This window comes from Zeus faber (assembly GCF_960531495.2).
Source record: "Zeus faber genome assembly, chromosome: 22".
Lineage (NCBI taxonomy): Eukaryota > Metazoa > Chordata > Actinopteri > Zeiformes > Zeidae > Zeus > Zeus faber.
The window spans coordinates 15,000,225-15,022,345 of record NC_137209.1 but is presented as its reverse complement, the minus strand read 5'-3'; the positions used below and the strand labels follow the sequence as shown (position 1 = coordinate 15,022,345).

Sequence of the window (22,121 nt, the reverse complement as noted above, 5' to 3'; positions counted from 1 at the left end):
CTATTACCAACGCTTTATATGTCAACATTCCGGTCACATGTTTGTGCTTATTACTCCCCACTTCCCATTTTTACCTCAGCGATGCAGGGTCGGTGGATAATAAAGTACCGCTGCGTATCAGTGGAGGTTGACTGAGTGAGAGGAGAGGGAGGGGAGGGCTTAAAGAAGCACAGGTCATATCATCTGGTCTGGATGTAGTTTAAATACTCAATAAATGTACGGTATTGTTTTGTATTGACTGATTGATTGTTTTCCTTTAATACATTTCACACACACACTTTTTTTTTGGGGGGGGGGGTCATAGTGTCAGCTGCCATTTGGTGCCTGCGTATTTTGACCAAGAATTGCGTGGTTGGTACACAAAATAAGGGCAGGCCGGCAGGTCTGAGATTCATTATAGCAATGGGATTTCCCTTAAGTTTTAGATGACCTGCTGCAGTTGGGTTTTTAATTTTAGAGAAGGGCAAAAAATAAATAAATAAATAAATAAATAAATAAATAAATAAATAAATAAAAAATAAAGGGGGAGGGATTTTTAGTTGTTCGTCCGTGAAAAACAAATTCCCATTTAGCGAACCTTGAACAGACCCACCTCTTTCTCCAGGTAGCCAGCCAGGACATCTGTCTCGTTGAGGAGGGTAACGTTGCATTTCCCCCTGGAGGAGCGAGCGCGCGAGAGAGAGACAGAGAGAGAGAGAGAGAGAGACAGAGAGACAGAGAGACAGGGCTTAGCAAACTCACAAAGAAACGTCAACGCACGGCAGCCGCCTGCACGGGTTTAGAATCAAGCGAGGGAGAGCGATGGTTCGGTCACCGTATGTGAGTGGCGGGTAGCGACTCAAACTGTCGAGAGAGGAACAGTTCTCTGTGCTTGAGCTGGTGTTTCTGTTGTTCCGACACCGCTGGCTGCTTCGACTCCTCCTCAAAGTCTCCTAAAAAAAAAAGAAAAGAAAATACATCAGTATCGGTGGCATCTTGCCGATGAGATGTTGAACACTGTTGGAAGAAAGCTTACAGCTACGGTGAGCCCTTTTCATTTGATTCATACGACAAACTTGTAACTTTTTCCTTCGTTTTTACTTACTTTTCACTTTACTTAGTTACTCGTACTCATTTTGTTTACTATTTTAGTTGCTATTCCAACAGTAACGAGCAACTATTATAGTTTTACTAGTCAAAATTGATTAGGTACTAGTACTTTTTAAATAAATACTAGCAACTATTCCAATTGTTACTAGTAACTATTGGAATGTCACTCTGAATAATTTGGTCAATTTTGCCATTGAATCCTATGAGGCTCCGTGTTTGAGATATCAAACATTTGCCTTGGACTAGTATCTATTCCCATTTTGACTATTTAAATTTTACTAGTTTCTAGAAATGTATTTCTAGTACTTATTCATTAGGGACTCGTGACTTTTCCTGCTGTTACTAGTAACATTTTTATTTTTACGAGTAACATTTTAAATTAAACAATCAACAAGCTGCTTGTCCCTAGTCATTTCTCATGACAGGTAAAAAAAACAAAAAAAATACAATGTTCCCGGCAAAAGTAAAATGATTACTTTAAGGTCCCCGTAAAGTAAGTTACAAGATTAGTTTCTCAACACATTATACATTTTAGAAAGTCATTGCTTAGAACTTGTATGAAAGACTGAACTATGTAGTACTGAATTGTGGAGTTAGACCACTAAACTGCTTTTAGTGTTACGCAACACGTACCCACATGGCATGGCCCCTCCCCTCATACTAAATAAGACTAGAGCACATTCCTCATTGGTTCTCTCGCTCCATCGCGACACATGACCACAGCCTACACTAGTTTGCGTTCCAGCTTTGGCGCCTTCGTCGCTCAAACGCATCTTCCCTGGATGCCAGGACGCACCGAACAGCTCAGTCTCCTTATTTACATTTCCGTTACTGTTGCTGCCGCGGCGGCTCCGCGCGTTCCCGGACAGCGGGGCGCAGGCCCAGCTTCCCCTCTGAGCGGGGCTCTCTCCCCGGGCGCAGGAGCACAAGGAGCCGCAACAGAGCCCCGCCGTACTCTGGGGCTCTGTTCCGGCGCCGCTCACCGTGCTGGGGGAGTCGCTGCGCTCCCTGCAACGAATTTCCCCACTTACACATGTTCTATTTCTGACTTTAGAAACAAAATCAAAACAACGAAAAACAGCCCCTTATTGGCTTTCGGAGTTTGAATTTGTATGTGTACGTATTGGATTTGTGGTATTTGACACCTAAGAGAGACTGCACCTCTCCTGCGATTGCCCATGGTTTCAGCGGACACGCGCCCAGCGCCTCAGAGCAGAGGGAACTGTTTGTTCCGATGGATCAAATGTTAAAAAGGCTCGCCATATACAGTGGCATCGATACGCTGGGATGTCCGATCGGCTTTGTGCTGAAAAAACTGAAAATATAGGGTCAAATATAGAACCATAGGATTCAGGAATTCATGCTTCCTGGTTTGAATCACGTGATTTTTAAATCAACTTTTTTTTTTTTTTAAGTTCAGTGGTTCTCAACGCAGGTGGGTGTCCCCAGAACAATTAATAGTTACATTTCACCATTATTTCATTTACTAGATGTTGGCGCCGTCAGATAATGTTATCTCCCCAACTACAGCAGACAATAAATCATAGCAAAAAAAAAAAAAAAAAAAAAAAAAAAAAAAAAAAAAAGAGAAAATCTGCTCAGAGTGGGGTCCCAGAGATGAAATCTCATCAAATTGGGCCCATGGCCTAATGAGTGTCAAATTCCCCAATTTGACACTCATTGGGAGTGTCAAACTGGGGAATCCTTGATATGAAAAAAGGTTTATAACCACCGCTCTGAACCACCGAACGGTGTCAAAAAACAACTTCTCTACATTCACCCGGCATTCCCTCTGTAGTTCAAGGCTCCTCTGTGAATCTTATTGCCAAACATTGAAGGACGGCCCGCCGGTAGAGAACGGAAGAAAACCCTCACAAACAAAGCTGGCTGTGTGTGCATTTGGCCACTAGATTGCGCATTCCTAATTTCAGGCAAGTGAGTAATTTGTTGTGAGCTGGAGGGGAGAGGAGGGGAGGGGTGAGGAAGGCTGGACTATATCGCTCCATCTCCATGGACTCCGCCCCTGCACTCAGCCAAAGGAAACCCTGTCACTGAGAGAAAAGAGGGCTGGGACCGTAAGCCACACCCCTTTCTGTTAACCCCCCCCACCCCCTCCCGCTGCCTCCGCTACCCCTCTCACCCTCTCCTCCCTCCCCTTGTCCGGCTAGTCCCTGCCAGACAAAGTAGGAAACCCTGTATACCAAACCTGAGGCGCCCATCCCCCAATCATCTATCTACCCCTTTATACACACACACACACACACACACACAAAAAAAAGAAAGCGCGCGCACACACGGAATGAAAAAAAAAAAAAGCCAAAAGTCTGTCAAGGCACACGCACATTCAACACTCCTAATCACACACACACACACACACACACACACACACACACACACACACACACACACACACACACACACACACACACACACACACACACACACACACACACACACACACACACACACACACACACACACACAATTAACCTCTTGCGTGCTGTGGCCTTGTGGGACACATCAAGGGCCTTTTGTTCTGAACAGTGTGCCGAGGCTGTCGGATAAGAGGGGAGATCGAGAGAGAGAGAGAGAGAGAGGGGGAGATGACTTGGGGGCATTGGGGTTCTAGAGGAGGAGAGGGAAGAAGAAGGAGGCCTGGTAAGTGAATAAAATGGAAGGGGAGACGAGACGGATAGAGACGCTTTAAATGGGCAGAGGAACGAGAGAGCTCCGCCACTGCTGCCGTCTCCACAAAGTCGCGCGGACGCGAGACACCCGGAGGCAAAATTGGAGAACGCAGCCCCCCGACACTTTGGCCACATCGTACCATACATTCCGACTAACAGGATATAGACCGCCGGCCGCTCCAGCGGTTTGCGTGCAAAATTTACCAACAACAACAAGGCGCGCGGCTCGGAAGCTAAACGGAACATAAGTGACTCCAAACATCAGGAAATCTGATTTGACGGAGCCAGGGTTCCCTGTAGACCGGTCCACTCCGTTCCTCGGTCAGCGTTTCATACCAACACAAAGGCCCTGTGCTTACTTGAAGCCGACCGCCGCTCGCAAAAAGGCGCGAGGAGACACTTTCAACAAGAGTTTGATCTCACCCTCCACCCCCGACCGGGTCCTGTCCGAGGCACCCAGAATTTTGGTCTCAGCGCAAAACAGCGAAGCGCAGCTCACCCCCGACGCTTCAATGGAGCGTTATTAACGCACCCGGGGAGCGACACGGCTCTCGCCGAGTGAGAGACGAAGGGGATGGAGAGGGTTTTGAGATTCAGTGTATTGATCGAGAACACTAAATCGAGGGCGCGCCGCGTATCATGAGTATTTACGGTTCAATTCGGCCGACGGTAACGAGGGGTTCAGGCTTTCTATGTGTGCAATCAAATTGTGTTTGCAAAGAGGACTTGCTTACGAGAGCGATGAGCTGTTGGCAAACGGTCAAAATGCAAACCAATATTTCTGTGCGAAGTCCATTGGTTGGTAAAATTTGATTGCTTGATAGCTCCTATCCGGTAAGGAGAGTATTTATTATCATACTTCTGTGCTGCCCGCCTTACCTCATAAAGTCATGTAGAAACTGTTTAACCACTCCATATAGAAATAGAAATACATCCCAGTGGCCTACGGTAATTATCGCCTGGTAGGATACTCAATTAAGCAATGTATTAATGACTCATTTTTGTTAAGTTGTGTCAGCCTGTATGACTGTGGAATGATGTAGAACAGAGCTGAAACAGCCCAGCGTCTGCGTGCGTTTTCACTTTGGTCATACTTCTGTAAAACATCTTTTATGGCCAGGAGCCTTTTCCCCACTTTGAAAGTCACACACTGGTATACAATCTCTTGATCTGAGCACACGGCATTCTCTGTCCATCAACTCAGCTGCTACATAGCTGCTCAGCAAAGCACTGCGGCCCAAAATCGCATCTGCGAGAATCTGTGTGTGTTTGTGTGTGTGTGTGTGTGTGTACACTCCCTCTGAGAGGAAGACAGCGAGCAATTTCGGACTTGGGTTTTACATTTGGCAGTAGCGGTCACACTGGTCTCAAAGCCTTGTGTACAGGCTTCCATTTCAAGCCCACGCAGACCTCAAGCGCATACATATATCTTTTACTTTAGTGGAGACGGAGGTAGAAGGCCCAAGTTTGATAGGCCGCCCCAGTGCCTATGTTAGAATGCAATTCTGTAACGGCGCCGCTGCATTCTAGAACACGGAGTCAGGTCAGGACTTTTCAAAATAAAAAGTAAATTTTTTATTTTTGTTTTTATTTATTTTTTATTTTTTTAATTACAATCTTTAAACTAGCACAGTCTTTGGGAAGCATAAGCTAGGAGGTGTCCAACAGCCAACCGGCTCCGTTAAACAGGCGCAAGGCGCTAACAGGAACACCAACTGAACCCATAAAGACAACCCGTTCAAAATAAATATCCCCATGCCAACAAATCCGAGCAAGATGCAGTGGATTTATAAAAAAAAAAAAAAAAAAAAAAGGGGGGAGCACTGGGAGACAATTAATGCATCCATTTTGAGGTGTGGGCGTATCCAACTGAGTGCGTCTTTGTCTGGTGCTCTGCAGCCTCCGAGGAGGAGGGGGCCATGGGGCGGGGGCGGGGGGTGGCAGGCGATAGCGGGGTGGTAATGAGGGAATCCGATCAGGCCTCACAGCGCTTCCTTTGCCGTTAGCGGCCACCAGGCTACCTCAAATCCTCCCCACCCCGCCCCCCCCTGGGCTGTCTGATCACATCGCGGGAGAGCTCGCCGACACATGTGCTGCGATGGGCGGGGGAGAGGGGAGAGCGGGGAATACTAAAAGTCCAATCCGTTTGACAGGTAGAATGTAAGCTGCCACCGGAGGCTCGACCCGAAACGCCACTAAATCCAGTTCGGCTGTACGACGTCCCAGGAAATCTTGAGCGGACGGTGGAGCGGTCAGTCTGAGGCAAACAAAATGTGATGTGCTTTTCAAGTGCAGCTGCGCACGCCAACACCACAGAGCTCCTGTGAAATCAGCAAGTTGTTTTCTCAAAATCCAAATATCAAGATCCAAGAGGTTCAATTGTCAACTTTGGATAAAATAGAATAATATAAGCCCAAATAATAGCCATATTTAAGCCGGCGCCACTGTGTGGTTTTAGTGGGAGAATGAAGACAATAACCCCTTTCTGGACATTCGTTTATATAATCATGGCAGGAGAAAAACATGGCAACTATGGTGTTCTAATCCATGGTATTCCAGAAAAGATGATTTTATTTAGCCGGAAGGAAAAAGTTGAAGAGAACGGACGAGCAGCAGTGCACAGATTTAAACTCTGGGCAAGATATGAATGTTCATGAGGTACGCATTCTGAACGTGTCCTCATTGGTCAAGTCCAAATGGGTAAATTATCACTAATATTACTACTGCAAAAGGGAGATTTAAAAACAATGCTATTTGCAATACACGGTAATCTCCAAAGACAGCGTGATCGTTGCAGGGAGAAATATTGTCAAATTTGTTTTTAGGGGGACGTGTGGTGTTTAAGCATACATCAAACTACTTATGCATACTTATAGGAAAGGTAGATTATTTTTTATATTTTAGAAGAACATAAACAACTCGCGATTATGATTTTTTTTTTGGGGGGGGCGCGTGTCCGTCGATAACCGCCATTCGCCCGGTTATGAAATAACCGGCACAGCTCTAATTCTGACACAATTACAAACTCTGGTTTTAAGCGTTCAAGCCAGCTTAAGTGACCTCTATTGTTGCCCCAAATCTCCTGCACACTTTATGGGAATTAAAACTGAATAAGCCTAGTCATGTCGCTGAGTTTAATCTATCAAAGTTGTAAAAAATGGAAAACTTCAAAATTTTTCTATTATTGAATCTGAATTGAATCTGCCGTCGTCTGTGTCTGGTGCAGGACCCAATCGCTTCCAAAACGGTGGCGACACAGGCTTTTAGCATGCTGAATTTGACGCCTGCCTCGTAACCTAGAAAGCAAGCCGCGCCGTAGGATGAATTCGGAGGCGTATCGCCGGTACTCACTTGCGTTGCTGTCAGCCAGCGTGTTGAGGTTGCCCGAAATGTCTCTCCTCCTGAAGAGACACACCACCTTGGCCTCCACATTTCCATTGGCTGTCTACAAGCAGAGGGTCAACATTGACTGGTTACGATTACAAATAACAATAAAAATCAATCAAAATAAATGGGTATCTCCCAGGGAGACACGCACGATCCTTTCAGAAAAAAATACGAATCATGACCTTAAAATCAAAAGGCAAATCAAATCGTGGATTTGGAGAATCGTGACATCCCCAATGATAACGCACCATGTCGCAAAGCGAAAGGCGTCTGGTTTCATGAACATGACAATGAGTTCAATGTTCTTCAGTGGCCTTCCTAGTCACCGGATCTGAATCCAACATAACACCTCTGGGGTGCGATAGGACGGGAGATTCGCAGCATGAACGTGCAGCTGACAAATCTGCAGGAATTGTGTGATGCAACCATGTCAACGTGGAGCAGAATCTCAAAGAAATGCTTCCAACATCTTGTGGAATCCATGCCGCGAAGAAATTAGTCTGTTTTGAGAGCAGCGGCCCTTACCCAGTGTTAGAATGTTCCAAAATAAGTTGCTCAGTGAGTGTATATATGTATTGTATTTGTTGAATTGTAGATAATTCCCAAACTAAAAAAAAAAAATCGGTACGCAAGCCAAGGCTTAGATGGCCGTCCATTATTATACGTCATGCATTAATTCTGCTCGGCAGACATTAGTACTCAGGAAGATGGAGTCATCCTGGTGTTCAACCACAAACCCTTCAATTTAAGAGTGTTATATAAATGAGTTTAATCCCTTTGACTGGGAAACAAGCCTGTGTCATACACCGCTGCTGCTGCTGCTGCTTGGTTACATAAGTGGCTCCTGTACCAGCATCTTGTCATTAGAATAGCCGGGGCTCACCAATAACGCCAAAAGATCAAGTCTGGGGATAGGGCTGTGTGTGTGCGACGAGGTGGCGTGACCTATCATTTGTGTGTGTATCTAGGTGCACTTATCTGATGTGTAGAAGTCTCACTTCCAAGCAATAGTTTCTTGCAATTAAGGAAGGCTGCGTCAATTATTTGTTCGGACCGAGTAAGAGTGACCGAACCCTCGCTCTCGGGTGCTAATTGGGTACTCGAGTACCAATACAAAAGCTGCTTTTCCACCAAGGTACAGGAGAGTAAACGAGGAACCAATTCCAGGAACCTTCTGAAACAGGAATCTTAGCTGTGCCAAAAAGAGTTCTGGCTCGCCTTCATAACATACACAGGAATAGTGGAGATCGGGGGGGAGGCCAAACAGGCAACCGATACGTCGCTTATAACCAGCCTTAACTTATAACCAGCCTTTAAAATATAAATTTAATTCACAAGCACTCAGCGGTGCGTACACATGCAGCAAGCTGACTGTTAATTACCGGCAAAAGCCGATCATCAAAAGCTGTAATTATGCTTCTGAATGTGTCGAAACAACCAGCAAGGAGACCGAACATTTATTTTTGCAGCCACATAGGTTTTATGGTCAATCTTGACAAGGGCTTTTTTACCTTTGAAAAAATAGCCCCTCGCCTCGGCCATGCATCTCTCTCTCTGTTCGTCTTTCCCACATCTCTCCCACAAATACAGAATACAGTGTTGATTGGCTATTTACTTGTGACGCATAACCAATCCGATAATGGTGCGGGCGGGACATCGAGCCAGACTTCAAGCAGAAACCTTTCAGAGAGAGGCAGCTGCATCGGAGCCAGAGGAGCACATTTTTGTCGATTATATTTCATCGGCAATCATCCAGACAAAATAACAATTCTGACAATTGGAAAAATGATTAATATCCGATCCAATCATCGGCCAGACAGATATCGTTGGGACCTGGAAATATCCAGGGAAACCAAGTTCCTCCTGGTGTAAACGTTCAAGTTCAAGTAAAGGTTTGTGACATGTCTAAACAATGTCATATTGCATTGTTTAAACAAACCCATTGTTAACCAACCAATCTATAACATTAGATAGTCACAGATAAAACACAGAAAATGATGTTTTTTTGTTGATTTGTTATTTTTTTTACTGACAAATGACTCACCTTGTTGAGCTCTTCTATTCTACGAATCAGGTAGGGGTTGCTGGAGGAATTCTCAAAATACACGTAATCTGAAAGAGACGGGAGAAATACATGAATGCCACAATGAGATACACAGATAATATTACCCCACGTACTACTGGTGCCATAAAAAAAGGATCTCAATACAGTTTAATATTATAAAGTTATAGCTCACGATATAAAAACAATGCTTGCGTGTATTGTCATCATTGTGCTTCATTACAAATCTTAAGAATACTCTTTCCAGCAGATATAAGGGCTAGAAACTATGTCACAATAGGGGCTGGGCATCGTTTAAAATTTCCATGACATAGAGTGTGACGCACGAGTTTAAATCAGCACAAATTGTGACGGCAGGACGCTGACGTCGATTAGAACTTATCGGTGGCTCTCTACGTCACAAAGAAAGAAAGGCAGACCAATCCCGACCGACCGCACCGCATTACATGTGTGTGTTGAAACCACACCCATTCATGGCACTGAGATACTTCCGCTCCTCACCTCCACTCCGCACTCACTCACTCACTCACTTCTTGGGTGCGTTCCAACCCACAGACTCCCAACATTCTCTTTACCCTGCCTGGCACAACACACACAGGTGGGTTGCAGCCCAAATTCCCCCATTCGCAAATTCCCTGCGTTGTCATCCAAATGCGGACACCAAACGTGACGTATATTATAATGACGCTACATCTCGTAAACACAACAGGGCTGACTACTGTATGGGAAGTGCAACAAATGATGGCATCTGTAAAAAACTATAGATGACTGTCTGGATTTGGACTGTGTAAACTGAATAGATCTGACTGGATTTAAGGGCTCGACACTAACTTCTAAAAGTGGTTGCCAGGCTGGCAACCAGGCATCAGCTTTGGGTTGCCAAAACTGAAAATATAGTTGCCGTTTTTAAGTCACCTTATATTTCGAGTAATTAAGATACTATGCCGTTACAAGTCAGCTTATTAATGAAAATGTCACATAAAACAATGTCACATAAAACCTGTTTAAAAGCTTTATTACAGTAATCAAACAATTCTTTGTAATTAGTGTTTTATCTGATACTTTACAGAATTTCAATCTCCAGAGGGGAAGACACCCAAGTCAAGAGAGACAAGAGCTGTGATAAAACTAACTCCTCCGGTCAAACTTGGCCTGATCACACCCAGCCTGTCAGTCTCTCTCTTACACCCACATGTATATGCTCACTTCACAGACAATAGGAATCTCAACAGTCCTGTTTGTCCCCTCATTGTTAACTATGGTAAATTCCAAATTCCATTTTCATCTTTACATTTAAAAGTAGCTCTCCACCAGATGAGTTCTGAGTTGAATCGTATTACTATTATTCGTATTAATGTTGTCTGTCTACAAAGACAAGAGCTGGTTATCCTATTGTAATGACTATATGTTGGGAAATGTAATCAAATTGACAAACTAAAGACATTTCCTGTATATTTTTATTTTAGTTAGTTTTGTAAGTACACAATATTGTGAAAAAAAGGTCTGAAAATTACACATGGCGGTAGCCAACAGTTTTCCGGGTTCCCATGAATGCATCACCTCTAACACGCATTACAGTTTTTCCAAGTCCGTGAACGCAGCATCGCTTTGGAGCGCTTTCAACTGCAGATTAGAGCCGTTCTAGTTCTAATGTAATAACAGAGAATGAGTCCACTAGTTTATCGATCGCAGATAGCGCAGTTCTCTCGGATGGACAAAAGCAAATCATGTGACACTTTTGACTGTACAAACCTTTTGGCTCACTGGCACTAGAGTATAAAATACCTACAGAGGTATCAAACCTTGGTGTTGGATGCCACACAATGTTTTGACACGCAATACAATCAAGGCAATTTGGTTGATGTCATAGAAATGTCAAATGTCTACACCCAGTCCTTGATATAGCTCAGTCTGCTTTCTCCGTGAAGTGATTTGAGGCCTCTTCTACCGATCAGTGGTCACAACTCAGTATGCTTCTTTACATCCAGTCAACAAAATGACAACTGGTTGTTGTTGGTCATCAATGGACAGGTTTAAACAAACGCAGCAGGTATGCTATGACTAAAGACTGGAAAATCTGCAATAAAATAAATGAAAAATGTCTATGACTCAAGAGTGCAAACTGATTCTACATAAGATAAATAGATAAGCTTGTCATTACTATGTATTCCTTGCCCAAATGAGTATTACCGAAGCAATATCTATTGCTGTGAAATTGAGTGTTTGTTCTCCTCATAGGCATCTCGCATATTGGGTTGCATTGGTGCCAGCCTATGGAGTATTTTTTTGCAAATGTAGTTTAAAAGCGGATCTTATGAAAGCCCCCACCTGCCAATTAATGGGCAGCAATGTGATGATCACAGCTTCAGTCAAAATCACTTTCAAAGAGTTGGTTCATTTTGCTGCTGTCTAAGTAATGCTCTCAGGTAGTAAGTTGTGCCTTATAAGACAAGACTCCTCTGTATTTGAGTCATGGCTTGGGCGATATCCCAAATATTATATCCTGACGCAGTCCCGCCCAAATATCGCGCTACACAATATTATCAGCGTTGTTGACACGCACAGGGTTGACGGAGAAAGTTTTCCCTTGTGCACGGAGCTTTTTTTTGGTTTCGTTCAATTACAATAAAAACATCTCCAATAAAAACACTCTGTATTTGTTTTCGTCTGAGAAAGAATTTATGCCAGATCGCCGAGAACGGATCGCTTCAATGCCACTCTAACAAAGGCAGTTGCGCGCGGGCGTTCACGTAGCATGCAAACAGTGACAGCACCAAGCAAGCGCAAGTGAGGAAATGTATGCGCAGAAAAAAATTATTGACTTATTTTGGTATTCTCAGGGTGAGAAATACGAGGTATGGTGTTAACTGGTTGAGATATTATTGCTAATGAGTCAAAAGTCGCTTTTGACTCAGGCATATACAGAGAGCAGATTTGAATAACTATTTATAAAAACCCTTTTGATAATATAATTTTAGTAATGCAAGTAATAACCTGGAGCCGGAACTTAAATCACTGGACCATCCCCGCCACCACATCCAAATCCTCCATCTACGCAAGTGAAGCTTTGTCTGTGCACTCTGCTGCGCCGTCCGTCGCTGCCCGCGGTCCCGTGGACGAAAGGACGGAGTGGAATTTAGATACTGTGAAAATATCCGATTTGGTGGCAAATACCGTGTTATTCTATATTATCGAATATTGGCCCAAGCCTGATCGATACCTAAAATGATGTTTGCATGTGTATTCACGTTTCATGTTTTGATGCCACATTAACTGTAAACCGTGTTAAATATTGCTCCAAAGGACACCAACGCTGGGCAATAAAACGATACTGATAATTATCACAATATTTTTTTCCTCTATGTCAAAATAAAATTGCCTCAATTTCTATAAAATCGTCTGCATATTTGTTCATTTAGGCTATTGGCAACGAAAAGCCAATTGATTTGGACGATCTAAGCCTGACCTTTCACCTCGAGGCAATTCCGTTTGTCGATATAGAAAGAAGCCCCGCCCCCTCCCTTGTGGAGCGCTTCCACTTGTGAACACACTGGCAGCGGAGACAGAGGGAAAGCATCCGAAATTAGCAACTCAGAGAAGGAGAAAGATGATGTATCTTTGACAGCGGAGTTGTTTTTTTTGGGGGGATATTTAAGCTCAGATTCAAAGCAGTGGGTAAATATCCATTGTGTAAAATATGTAGATGAGATGTGCCGACAATTCGGACAACAACAAAACTTTATTGCCGGTATTTCAGATTTCACATTTATTTAGTTTTTGATTTTAATCACAATTTTATTAAAAGCAAAATGGTAATAAAGCAGCTACACTTGTTCACTTCTTACTTACATGACTGTGTGCTGTGCACTGTTCATTATATGAAAATATTTCTCGTTTTATCTTCAGATCTTCCGCCTAATTCATTCTACCAATAAATGTGTTTTTAAAATGTGTCATGGCATACAGCTGTCTTTAAAAATATTTTTAAAAAAAAGCGTTGGCCGATATAGCGGCCATTATTTTACTTTATGACGACATCGGGATCAGCAGTTATGCAGCTGATGTGTCCTGATTTTTAGACAAGTATAAACAAAAAAACATTGATTAATAATTTTGTACTTTTCCATCTTACACTACTTTTAAATTACTCACCAAAATTAGCTCAAATGACCGACTAGGCATTTTATTGTAAATCCATCCATCCGTTTACACTCACGTTTAGTCACGGACACAGCTTTCCAAGCAGGAACCGATGCTGTGTTCATGGGAAATGCGAAAAACGAATTTGTTTCGGAAGTTAAAAAAATTTTTAGCTTTTAAAATTTTGTATCTTTTAAAAAAAAAGTTATATCAAAAAGTTATTTGTGTTTATTTTCATTTAATTGTTTGCATATAAGTTAAATATGACCCACTGTAGATTTGAGGTACTTTTGGTGCTGTTTCACTTTTTTTTCCCCACAAGGTGTCACTTGTGGATATCAAGCAAATATTATTAAAGCTATGGCTTTTAAATTGATTTGAAAACTTGCACTTTTGACAAAATAATCGGTCAAAACACCAGTAACCGGCGGGCTAGGACTGTCCAAAATCGGAATCGGCCTAAGACCGAAAAACCTGGCATCAGTCGGGCTCTAGTATCGATACAAACGTGTTGTGATTGGTCCATCTCCACTTCAGTCTCTCCCTCACCAATGCAGATTAAAGCACAGTGCCTCTTTAAAGTAATATGAGCACAGTCCATCAAATGTGTCCCAGAAGCATCGGTTAACGTAAGCAACACTAGCATGGTAGCAAGGCAGTTGCAGACAAAGCTTAAGAAAGCAAAAATACTGCAAACAAAACAAACCACTGGTGACGCTGCCCCTGAACACCACTGTCCGTATGCTCAATATGAAGTGAGTGCAGACATGTGGCAAAAAGCTGGACTGCAGAGACGGTGAGGTGACAAAGATGTTGTTCGCTAATCTGCTGTAGCCAAGAATGCAATTGTGGAGAATGATTACCGTTCAAAGAGGTATTCATCATTCTATAAACATGAATAAAACATTGATACAGAAAAAGCCAATATATGAGGTCGTGTAACAAAAGTTGACATCAGTCAGAGAAAGTTGAATAGCAAAAACATCCATACATCTAATGTATTCAATTCTAGGAATCTCCATCTGTCTGTCTGCATACCGTATGCATGTCCTTCGATTATCTCGACAACTATTCATCCAAATGACTTAACCCGCTGGGGACCCAAGGGCGTGCAGTGTTGAATTTGGTTAAATGTGGATGCATGAGAGGTGTTATATTAATAAACTTTGAATAAACAAACAAACAGTGAGCCACTCTGTGCAGCTGGGACGCTTTGTGACATCATCATCCAATTGCGCAGAGCGCGGCGATTGGTTACATCATCCAATGTGCGCAGCATGAGACGCATGCCTGGCGAGCAACGCTGTGTGCCTGGCAGTCCATATAAGTGCAACCAAATCATTGACTGAAGACACCTGGACTCGACTGATCCCCCTTAAGTTCTAATATGCCTATATTGTCACATTTGGTGCTTATTCATTATTGCAAAGTCGAACGGGCCTGCAGGACACAGAACTGAATCATTGACATTTTGTTGAACTGACATTAAAATGTCCTAGAAAAGTCTTGAATTTTGAATGGCCATGTACTTGTTCACTGTAAAGGAAGGAATCGCCGTCTCTGTCTGTCCTTCGATTATTCCGACAACTTTTCATCCGATCCACGTCACACTAGGCGGGTGTATTTCCGGGGACCCAGGGACATGCGGTGTCGAATGCAATTTGGACATGCGACGCGTGTAATAATAGACAGCGAACAGCGAGTTTATCCAAAAGTGCGACTTGGGTGTGTTTTTTCCCCCCGAGAAAGAGTGGATTTTTCCTGGGGTTTTTCGGTCACTTCATTCTGAACAGCGCAACCCATTCCAAAAAGGCATGTTTTGAACGGGCACCGCACTAGCTCCATTAGTGCCACAAAGTGTTTGGGTACCTGGATAAGCGCTCACCCACCATTGTACATTCACAACACGACTATTGGTTTCGGTTAATGGCGAGGAAAATACGTCAGGCTCAAAATGCGCACACAGTAGTCGAGTGGTTAGCTGAAGGAATGGCATAACATCTGTGCAGCTGGTTGTGTGATTAAGGGAAAAGGAGTTATTGATCGTTAGACGGGTAGTCCATGGTCACTCATTGAAGTGGATAAAGAATAAAAACCAAATTCTGCCATAAATAAATATTGTCATGGTTTGAGGCATGGCTCTGGAGTGACAACGGTCATACAGTTGCTCGGATAAAAGACTGCTTATGTTTTGTTTTTTTTTAAACCTAAAAGGTTGGCAGATAAACCAGGGCAGCATGACAGTCAGATGAGCAGACAATCCGCGGTGCGATCAGAGTCCTGATAGAAAAATAAATGAATAGAATAGAAAAAGGAAAAAAACAATCAGTCACATAAATCAGTGACAACATTCAACTTACTGAGCCTTGTTTTGCCTATACAAGGCCAGAAATCGGTTTTGGTGAAATATCAGGCATTTCTTACCCAATAGTTGTGGGGACTCAGGAACTAGGAACTGGGGAGGTCCCCAAAGAACTAAATACCTACAAGGATTTTTTTTCTGGTTGTATTTGCACCGCACTGGAAATCTGACGTTGACGTCAGCCAACGGTGTCTCAGTGTGCGTTCCGTACGCCACAGTTTTCATGGATTTCACCTTATCAGTCCATTAAAATCTGTTTCTGAACAAATCTGAGGTGAGAAATAAGCAATTAAGTTGCTGAATCTGCACTCATATTAGATCTACATAAATTAAAAGTTTGTTCCGACTTTCGTGAGGTAAGGGCTCGCAACGGGACGGCGCACGGGGATTGCGGGGCGCATGTTCAATCATTCAATTAAAGTCAAAATATAAAATTAATGAAATAAAATGCTTTTTCAATAAAAATACAATTGTAGTTGTTTGTCAATTTCATGAGTTATCTTTTATTACCGCTGAGTGTATGTGGGCTGGTCCACACCCAGAGCGATGCAACTCGACGGGGCGGACTCAGCCCGAGGGACCGGCGGGGGACCGTGCACTTACGTCACTGATGGTTCCTCTTGTGTTAGTTCCTGTCCTGTAGTAAGAGCTAAAAAAAAAAAAAAAAGTTCTTCAAAATGGCGCTCCAAGAACTACGAACGTTCCTCGTTCCTACTGTGGGGGGAGGGGGGGGGGCACACAAAAAAGGGACTGTTCCCCCCCAAAAGTTCTTAGAACTATAAAAAGGTTCTTGCCGTGCGAAAACGCCTATTGTTTCTACTCCAGGCCTTTTGTGTGGCTTTGGCTCGGTTACAGAATATTTGAGACCCATTGGCCATAATGGAACAGGAAGCTGTTTTCCTGTGTCACTTAATTTAATCATCAGTCCATAAACAGTGGTAATCCATTTGATTCATTTTTAGCTGGAACTTCAGCTAACTTGAACAGGCATTCAATGTATTTACATTATTAAGTGTGATCCTCTATGTGCCGTATTCGTTGTTGATGAGCCTCTTTTCTGGGCCAAAAAAAAAAAAAGGGAAGCAAATATCTAGGCATGCGCAAGAAGTTAAATTTGGCTACGGTGATATTGATAAACCAGATCAGATTCACAAAAAATAAAAATAAAAATAAAGCTCAATTATTTATTTATTTTTTTAAATTACACCCACCAGATGAAGTGACCAAAAAAAGGAAGGAAAGACAACCAAATGAACCGGTCCGAGAAAGGAATAATAGTACATTTGATGAAAATAATTTGACCATCTTGGAGCGCACGTGTGTGTGTGTGTGTGTGTGTGTGTGTTGCAGTTTCGAATGGATGTCTGGGAGTTGTAGTCTAATCCACCCAAGACAAAAAAAATAGATAATCGTATTCATTTATGCGCGCGCATCTTATTCATTTATTATTCTAGTGCGCCGTCATATCCGTAAAGGAATATAGAGCGATTCTTGCATCGGTTGGTTATGGGATAGGGGATCCTCGCTCGGAGGGGGCTTCTCGTGTGTCGTGTGTAGAGGAGCGAACACGCCACCACCGTGACGTTATGTAACACGGCTTGGACCAAGAAAAGGAGACCCACGCACACCCCCCGCCCCCCAGCCCCCCAGCCCCCCCCCCATCCATTCGCCATGTCTGCAGCTTAAGAGACAACCATGGAAAGAGAGCTCAGCGACGCCACTGTTTCCTCTCACACTCAGCCTCCTTTCAATATTGTGAACCTCGCCCGTCTCCGTTATCAGCCGCGTTCCGACGCCCAGTGGGGCACATAAGAACATGGAGCTTTTGCCACCAGCGCGGTGGAGGGTGGTTTGGGTCTATCCGAGTGTATCAGGGAGAAGCGGGAGGCTACAGATGAGCCTGATGGATCAATGATCCAGAGACGAGAAGATAGCCTGGCTCTTTGATAGGGATTCTAAGTGTCGGCCGTTTGTTGAGAACAGAGACTTCGGCCTCAAAACATTTTTTGATTCAAGAAATTAATATATTTATTCCAAAGGCAATTAAACACAACACGCAAACCTAACCGAATCAAGAACAGCAAAAGAACAAAAGGGACAATGGACAGTGAAGTTTGTAAAAAAAAAAAAATAAATAAAATAGTTTAACGATGTATCGGACTATGTATTGTTAAAAAATGTCAATCTTTACAAAAAAGGAAAAACACGTTGAGAAACAACCCCAGCATGGACGGCCGAGCCATCGAAGAGCACAAATTCACCGCCGCAAATGTTTAGAGTCTTGTTCCGTAGCCCTCCGCCGCTCGTAGGATGGTGTTATTTAGTCTTATAGTCAAAGGGAGGTGGATGCTTGGGTTTTATCTTAGGCTCTCTAAAGTTGAAGAGATTAACTAGCTGAGTATCAATATTTGGTATCGAGGGCCACAGAGCATTTGGATACGCCATAGCAGTAATCAATGCAATCAAAGAGAGAATCCTGACATGATCTTTCACACTGGTTTGGATCCATATGCACTTTATCTTGAGATAAATGCAGTGTTCCCACCACATAGACTTTACTTGGGTGGGCCGCCAAGGTGCCTCACCAATTGCTCCTACTGCCCCCCACCAACCCGACCTCACTTCATCCCAGAATTTAAAAAATGACTCAACTATTTTGTTTTGTCCCTGTCTATCGGCCAAAGTTGACATATATCCAGTGCCCGAAGTGGGCCGGTACTCACCGGTACGCAGTACGGGCACTTGTATGTTTTACTCTTCGGCATACTGTGACTTTTTCTTGCACACTAGCAGCTCTCACAAGCTGCCTGAACTCAATTTTGACCTCTCAAGTGAACAAATCAAGGGGACATATTGTAAAATATGTATTATTTTATTGAGTCAGAGCGCACCCCCCTCCCATTTTTATTTATTTAATTATTAGTCATGGCGGCCCCAAGCTCCGGCTTGACCATATATGGACATGGACGGGGGCTGTCTTTAGATTGTGGGCATCCGTGTTTGTACTTTCAATTTGGCACCTTTTTGGAAACTGCTGGTTCCACTCTTTATCTATTTCACCAGTTCAGTCGCCATTGTTGGTAAAGGCTGCTGCCGGCGCACTCTGGTCCAGGTGGATCAGAAAGTAGGTCTGTCACTATCTTTGTTGAACAAAATACACAGATAAGCCACAACCTTAAAACCACCACTAATATTGTGAAGCCCCCCCTCATTTTTCCTGCTTCCTACACATCAACTTCAAGAACTGACCGTTCACTTGACTGCGGTTTATCGGTGTATTGTCCCTAAACCAAACAACCAAAACAATAAATAAAATGGACTCTGAACAAAGATTGCACTTAAGTTCTCTCGTGGCCAAATAACGCAATTGCAATTCTAAAAATACAAAAAAAATAATAATAAAAGAAAATATGCCCAATGCTGATGAGGCATTGTGCCTTTTTGTATTTCATTTATATCACATAAAATATATGCTACAAAATAACAGTTATGTGAATAAGCACATTCAGAGGATTCTTCTGTCGCTGAGGTACTGTTTAGGTTTTGTAACGTTGATACTCGGAGTCACGGCGACGCTCCTTGGCGCGGTTGAAAAACCGTTAGGTGTTGTGCAAAAATTGTATAAAAACTGTTTATTCTATCATCATGTTGGTTAAAATGTTGGCGACATGTTTTGTAAACAAACACGCATGTTAACACAACGGGCAAATAACGAGGTCAGAAAAATGATCAAGGTCACGTTCATATTTGTACAATAAGTCGTTAAAGTAATTATCGCGATAGGCCTACCAGAAAGCACTCAAAGTTTGTATCGGGTCAAGAGAAAGCAGGAGGTTCCCGTTCCATGAGAACTCTGAAAACATTTGATTTGTGTCGGTAGTCCCGTGCTAACATAACATAAAATATACAGAGTACACGAAAACGGCGTGATGTGTTCAAAATAATCTATACAAAGGGAACCTTGTCCACCATAAAAGGTGCAGTCTGTAGAATTTAGAGGCATCTATCTGTGAGGTTGCAGATGGCAACCGACTCAACACCCCTCCCCACGGCGGCGCAACATGTCGGCCTCTGTGGAAGCGTACCCGCTCCGTGTGTGGATAGAAATCGCTCATTCTAAGGTAACGCAAACATGATTCTTATTTTCATCGGCTTATACACTAATTACAACATACTTTGGCCGTTTAAATGGCCCCACACTCCCCGCCGGCTACCACAAGTATATTTCAGACCTGTGGGAAAATGTTTATGTTAAACGAAAAACATAACACTCCATTACTAGTCCAACTTCTGTTATCATTTCAATCAAACTTTTTTGGCTGCATGCGTCGAAGACAGGAATGCAACAGTATCGTGGAGTCGGATCACATATCAATTACAGGCTAGCGTATCAAAGCTGGAGGTACCTGCTGCTGCTCTCCCGATCAGATGATGGTGAAGCCTTGGGGTTACACGGCCTCACAGAGTGGGCTGTGGCGGTTTTCAATGTTTACTGGGACTACATGCAGCAAGAGTGGCGCAATGTTTGAGGCAGGCAGGCGCAGGCGCGCACACACACACTAATTACCCAAGATGATAACGATCCTAGATGTATACTGGATGTGGTATGCTTCTCTAGGGCTATAACACCCCCCCGGTTTATGTGTATCTCATTTTGCCAATCAAACGCTAACAACTGAACAAATGCATTTATGCAAATCTGAAAAGTAGAAGTATGCTAGACTCAATTGAAATCAATTTTAGTCGTACCCGATTCTATGCCGTGTAATTAAATTGTGACCAATAAGTAACTGCACAAAACGGGAACCCGAACTGACCCCTTAGTTGGGTACGGACCACCATCAACTGGGAGCGATGGCACGGACCCCCTGATCTTGGCCTGATCTATCCCCTACTCCCACGAGGACCCTTGGTTCATCAAAAAATGTATAAAATACAAAAACTCAACCGAAATGTCCAACTTGATATTAAAAATAAATAAAATTGGTTCATCATTTCAGGGATGCCTAGTAATTTGCATTACCTTCCAATCACAGAACATAAATTGCAGTTAATCCTGTTGACTTCAGGGGGTGAAATTTCCCCCGACATACGGACATTTTCACAAATATCGAAAAACAAAACAGCGAGGTGACCGCATCAGATTCAGGGCAACTGGATGCGTACGCTCAATTGGGACAAAGAATCTGGTTTTGGCAGCAAAGCGGCAGCGCTTCCACCCGCATCATCTCTGTTTGTTCTGATGCAAGAAAGAAATTGAGAGAGGAGGCAGGAGAGGAGGCGATGAAAGTCTCAAATGAAGCTGCGCATCTGTGCAACCCCCCCGGTTCCTTCAAATGATCTCCAAAAACATGCGCACGGCAACGCCGCTACAGCGTGCAGCGTGGGACGCGATGACGAGCTCCCGCTGTTAACACGGCAACTGTTGAGGAGATCTGTGTGTTGTTATCGCTTTTCAATCACAACCAAATTGCGGTAATATATATATTTTTGGATACTTTCTAGATCCCTCGAGGGGGAAACTGGTTCTCTGCATTTAACCATCCCCAGTATCGCACGCGTCTCGGAGCAGCGGGCGACCAACTCCAGATCCTTTTTTACCGGTGCCCCGGGGGCATCGGCAGGAGTGTCTTAACCCTGAAGTGCCGTAGTTGAGCCAGATTTGAAAGCGAGAACCTTTCTGTGAGCTGACGGGGCTAACCGCGGTGTCACCAATACGCCACAGTTTCCTCCTGACGGGCAAGCTACTTGGAGCTACATTTTTTGGTCGGTATATCAGCATAGACATGTTTCAACACCCAATGGAGTAAACATATACTTCCAATGAGTACAACAGGCACTCATTGAAACTATCAAGCAATCAAATCCTGTATATATAAAAAGAAAGAACACAGGTCAATTCCATTGCACACACTCTGTTCTCATGCAGCGGCGTGGCGCACATCCCTCAACCGCCGCGGTCCAGAACCCGCCCGCCAGCGTTCAGCGCCGTGACAGAAAGTTCCCCCAGGACGCCCGTGGACGTGCAGAAGACAGTGTTTATAATGAGCCCTTTGTGGCGGGAGTGCTCGGGAGGCGGCCGACGGAGTGCTGATGCTTGGCTAAAAGGGCAGGCGGGGGTGGGGGGCGGGGGTGCCGGCCGAGGCCAACTGCAGATGCAAGGACCACCGGCACGGCCCCGCCGCCGCGACCCGGCGAGTCCGAAATATTAGAATCGGCTTGCTTTAATGGCTGACGTTTGAACACCAAAGGGGGTGAAGTCCCCGACACATTGAACCTCATTTTAAAAAGATGACAGAGACACATGGTGACAGACACGGGACGGTCACCGTTGCGATAGTCTTAAAAAAACAACAACAACAACAAAAAGTGCCTCTGCCGGCACTGGATGCTT

General features: G+C 43.7%; 1 protein-coding gene across 1 annotated transcript in view; it reads right to left on the bottom strand.

Annotated features, from left to right (window-relative positions):
• The window catches only part of mta2 (metastasis associated 1 family, member 2), a 34,837-nt gene that overhangs the window by 11,150 nt on the left and 1,566 nt on the right, over positions 1-22,121 (bottom strand). Inside the window, exons 2-5 of the mRNA XM_080023259.1 lie at positions 9,208-9,275; positions 7,128-7,221; positions 815-932; positions 593-656 (exon numbers count right to left, since the gene is read on the bottom strand). Of these exons, the coding sequence (XP_079879385.1) occupies positions 593-656; positions 815-932; positions 7,128-7,221; positions 9,208-9,275 (344 nt within the window). The remainder of the gene's footprint in view (positions 1-592; positions 657-814; positions 933-7,127; positions 7,222-9,207; positions 9,276-22,121) is intronic.